This window comes from Nicotiana sylvestris, chromosome 9, assembly GCF_000393655.2.
Source record: "Nicotiana sylvestris chromosome 9, ASM39365v2, whole genome shotgun sequence".
Classification (NCBI taxonomy): domain Eukaryota; kingdom Viridiplantae; phylum Streptophyta; class Magnoliopsida; order Solanales; family Solanaceae; genus Nicotiana; species Nicotiana sylvestris.
The window spans coordinates 71,714,906-71,719,454 of NC_091065.1; the positions used below are offsets into that span (position 1 = coordinate 71,714,906).

General features: G+C 43.1%; 1 protein-coding gene across 1 annotated transcript; it reads right to left on the bottom strand.

Annotated features, from left to right (window-relative positions):
- Positions 1-454: 454 nt before the first annotated feature.
- LOC138877744 (uncharacterized mitochondrial protein AtMg00860-like) lies at positions 455-1,423 on the bottom strand. The gene is made up of 2 exons (XM_070157376.1): positions 919-1,423; positions 455-669 (listed from the first exon to the last, which is right to left on the bottom strand). Exons 1-2 carry the CDS (start codon positions 1,421-1,423, stop codon positions 455-457), a joined length of 720 nt encoding a protein of 239 aa, XP_070013477.1.
- Between the last annotated feature and the right edge of the window lie 3,126 nt (positions 1,424-4,549).

Genomic DNA, 4,549 nt, shown 5'->3' on the forward strand with positions numbered 1-4,549 from the left:
TGTATTCCCTGATATCGTGGAACCAAGGTTCACTGTCAAGTTCTTCTTCCACCATGTTATAGTAAGCATGCTAATTGCGTACCTGAATATGCAAATGGTCAACATAAGCCTTATCTGGATGATGTAACATCGACGCCAGAGTAGCCAAAGCGTCAACAACCTCATTGTGGATCCTAGGGATATGCCTGAACTCCACTTATCTGAACCGTTGACAGAGACAATGCAGACATTGTCGATACGATATGAGTTTCAAATCTCGAGTCTCCCATTCTCCCTGAATTTCGTGCACTAATAGATTTGAATCTCCCAACACTAGCACTTCCTGGACTCCCATGTCCACGGCTAACCTTATCCCCAGAATGCACGCTTCATACTCGGCCATGTTGTTGGTACAATAGAAACGAAGCTAAGTAGTGACAGGGTAGTGATGCACTATTTCAGAAATGAGTACAACTCATATTCCAACACCTTTCATATTAGGAGCCCCATCAAAGAAGAGTTTCCAACCGAGCTTTTCGTCCTTCTCGACCTCGTCAATATGCATTACCTCCTCATCAGGAAAGTAAGTCTGCAAATGTTCATATTCTTCATCCACCGGGTTCTCGTCCAAGTGATCGGCCAAAGCTTGGGCTTTCATCATCGTCCGAGTCACATATACGATGTCAAACTCTGTGAGCAAGATCTACCATTTCACGAGCCTTCCTGTGGGCATGGGCTTCTGAAAGATATACTTCAAAGGATCCAGGCGAGAAATGAGGAAAGTGGTGTAGGATGACAAATAATACTTTAACTTCTGTGCTACCCAAGTCAGGGCACAACATGTCCTCTAAAGGGTAGTATACTTAACCTCATAAGATGTGAACTTCTTGCTGAGATAATAGATGGCTTGCTCTTTCCTACTGGTGATGTCATGCTGACCCATCACACAACCAAATGAATTATCCAAGACTGTCAAATAGAAAATCAAAGGTCTCCTAGGCTCCGGCGGGACCAACACATGTGGGTTTGATAAGTACCCTTTTATCTTATCAAATGCCTCATGACACTCATCAGTCCATTTGACCGTAGCATCCTTCTTTAGTAGCTTAAAGATGCGCTCACAAGTTGTTGTAGGCTGAGCGATAAACCTACTGATGTAGTTTAGCCTCCCTAGCAGACTTATCACCTCGATCTTGTTCTTTGGCGGTGGCAATTCCTGGATAGCTTTGATCTTTGATGGATCTAACTCAATGCCTCTGCGACTGACTATGAACCCCAACAATTTCCCCGATGGAACACTAAATGCACACTTTGCAGGGTTGAGCTTAAGATTGTACCTGCGGAGCGTCTGAAAAAACTTTCTCAAATCCCTCACGTGGTCAAACTGCTTCCTGGACTTTATGATCACATCATCCACGTAAACCTCAATCTCCCTGTGTATCATGTCATGGAATATGGTTGTCATTGCCCTCATGTAAGTTGCCCCAGCATTTTTCAGACCAAAAGGCATGACCCGATAACAATATGTTCCTCATGGCGTGATGAATGCCGTCTTTTCTGCATCTTCTTCATCCATTAAGATTTGATTATACCCTGCATAGCAGTCCACAAAACACCCAATTCATGCTTGGCACAATTATCAATCAAAATATGGATGTTTGACAGTGAGAAGTTGTCCTTTGGGCTTGCTTTGTTGAGGTCGCAGTAATCAACACACACTCTGGTCTTTCCATCTTTCTTTGGCACAGGCACAACATTAGCTAACCAAGTGGGATACCGCGTGACTCGATGACCTTTGCATCAAACTACTTTGTGACCTCCTCTTTAATCAGCACACTCATGTCAGTTTTGAACTTTCTCAACTTTTGCTTCATGGGAGGGAATGCTGGATCAATTGGCAATTTATGGACCACCAAATTGGTACTCAAGCCTGGCATATCATCATATGACCATGAAAAAATATCCTTATACTCAAACAATGCTTTAATTATTTCTTCCCTGATTTACGGTTCAAGATGGACATTTATCTTAGTTTCTCTGACATTATTTGGGTCCCCTAGATTGATTGCTTTCGTATCATTCAGATTAGGCTTGGGTTTTCTTCAAAATGATTCAGTTCCTTACTAATCTCCTCAAATGCCTCATCCTCATCATATTCTGATTCTTCATCACACTCTATTTCTTGGATTATTATTTCAGAACTAGATTGACTTTTAAGACTTGGCCGAAGATTCCTCATGCATGTCATGTCACTGAAACCAGCATAAAAAGAACTGTACAAAGAAGAAAAGAAAACAAAATAAAAGCTATCAGTAATGATGGAAAAGGGAAATTGTATTTCATTGAAAATAAAGGATAACAGGGTTTATACATCAACAAGCAAAAAATAAAAAATCTGGGTCACAACCTTGGAATGACCCAAATAGAAAGGAAAACAAAACAAACTACCAAGACTCCTTCCAAGTAGGGAAAGGAGTAGCCTTCCAATTGTTAAGCTTTACATTCGTCCCGACGAACTGTACGTCTGCTTTGCTAGAAACTTCTCCAACTTATACCATGTTCACATCATCAAACAACCTCTGGAACCTTTCAATTAACTCTTCATCAATGTCAACCACAGAACTTGGAATTGTCGTCACGGGGCACTTCCTGGTACCAGGCTTGACAAAAGACCTGGAGAAATGCGGGATAGGCTTCGGAAGTGACCACGCCTTCTATTTCAACTTTCTAGCCTTTTTCACATCTACCGTTGTGGGTTTGAAACCAAGACCGAACGTACCTAAATTTTCAGGGAGGGACACTAGATGTATGATACCCTGCAGGGATGCACCCAGACCTTTACCTCGCACAAAGCCATTTTTCAGCATTTCAGAAGCCACTATGATGGAAGCAGAGGCTATCTTTGGAGTTGGGACACATTTCCCTTCAAGAACCTTCTCAACCGGCACTGTTTCAAAAACTTGAAAGACCCAGGGCCCTTTGTCATCTTTGGCCTCAATAAACGGGACAAAGGCATCACTATGAGCACACAAATTCTCTTCACCATGCACGCCTATCTCCTGTCTATCCCACTCGAGCTTGACCATCTGGTGCAAAGTGGACGGGACTGCTTTGGTGGCATGTATCCAAGGCCGACCTAACAACAAATTGTAAGAGATGGCTACGTCTAGTATCTGGAACTCCATGGTGAATTCCACTGGTCCTATCGTCAAATCAAGCACTATATCACCAACCGAGTCTTTCCCTCCACCGTTAAAACCTCAGAAGCAAATGTTGTTCTTGTAAATACTCTCATCATCAACTTTAAACTTGTTCATAGTAGAGAGAGGGCAGATGTTTGCACTGGAACCATTTTCAAATAATACCCTGGTGACCACAGAAACTTCACATTTTACCGTAAGATAGAGAGCTTTATTGTGTTCAGTACCTTCCACATGCAACTCGTCATTAGAGAAGGTGACCCTGTTCACCTCAAATATTTTGTTAGCGATATTTTCGAGATGGTTTACTGAGATTTTGTCGGGGACATGAGCCTCGTTCAGAATTTTCAGCAGGGCCCGACGATGCTCGTCTGAATGGATCAGCAATGATAGCAAGGAAATCTGAGCAAGCATCTTTCTCATCTGCTCCACGATGGAGTAATCTTGTACCTTCATTTTCCTCAAGAACTCCTCCGCCTCTTCTTTAGTGACTGCTTTCTTTACTAGAACCGGATTATCTCTGGATGTTTTAGCTTTCCTTAACTCTTCCGGGGTAAAGCATCTCCCCGAACGAGTTAATCTCTGGGCCTCATTGACTTCTTCTTTCACTTCCTTTCCCTTATAGGTCATTATCACCCGTTCATAGTTCTATGGGATAGCCTTGGTGTTGATTACCGGCAACTAGGTTACAGGCTTGATGATGACAGGATCTGTACGGGCACCCTCTACAATTATGATAGGCTTGTTTGCCAACCCTGGCACGACCATTTTTCACTTTTATTGCTTTGCTATAACATCACTTGGGGATCTGTTCTTAACTACCATAGATGGTTCACCATTTGTTGTGCTCGACTTATTCACTGATCCTTCAACCGTTGGTTTCTTGACTAGCTTGACCTCACTGGACCGAATCATCATGACGGACTGTGAAGGCTTCTTGGGCTCCCCCCCCCCCTTGTGTACTATCTCGATCATGTTCATTCCCTCATGGGTTGGCAATGGGTTCTGGTTGATGTTGGGAGCCTCTGGGGTTTGGACTTCAATCCGATTTGTGTCGATGAGCTCCTGGATGGCATTTTTCAAGTGCCAACACTTCTCTGTATCATGCACCAGAACAATATTCAGAGCTCACGGAGTAATCAAAATTCTTTAGAGGAGGGTTTGGCGATTTCCACTCAATTGGTCTCAGCATATCCAACTACTTCAATCAATGGAATAAACTGGTATAAGACTCCCCCAACGGGGTGAAAGTTTTTTTTCGCTGCCACCTCTCATTTTTGAATGCTGGATTGGGTCGGAAACCTAGGCCAGTAAGGTTTCGGTAGGCTCGTGGGGGTGGGCAAATATTTTGTGGAGCTGGGTAGGTGCTT

Coding starts and splice junctions, on each gene's coding strand:
- LOC138877744 (XM_070157376.1), bottom strand. CDS start 1,423: ATGATACACAGGGAGATTGAGGTTTACGTGGATGATGTGATCATAAAG. Junction 670..918: donor TTCATTTGGTTGTGTGATGG/GTCAGCATGACA, acceptor TCTTGCTCACAG/AGTTTGACATCGTATATGTG.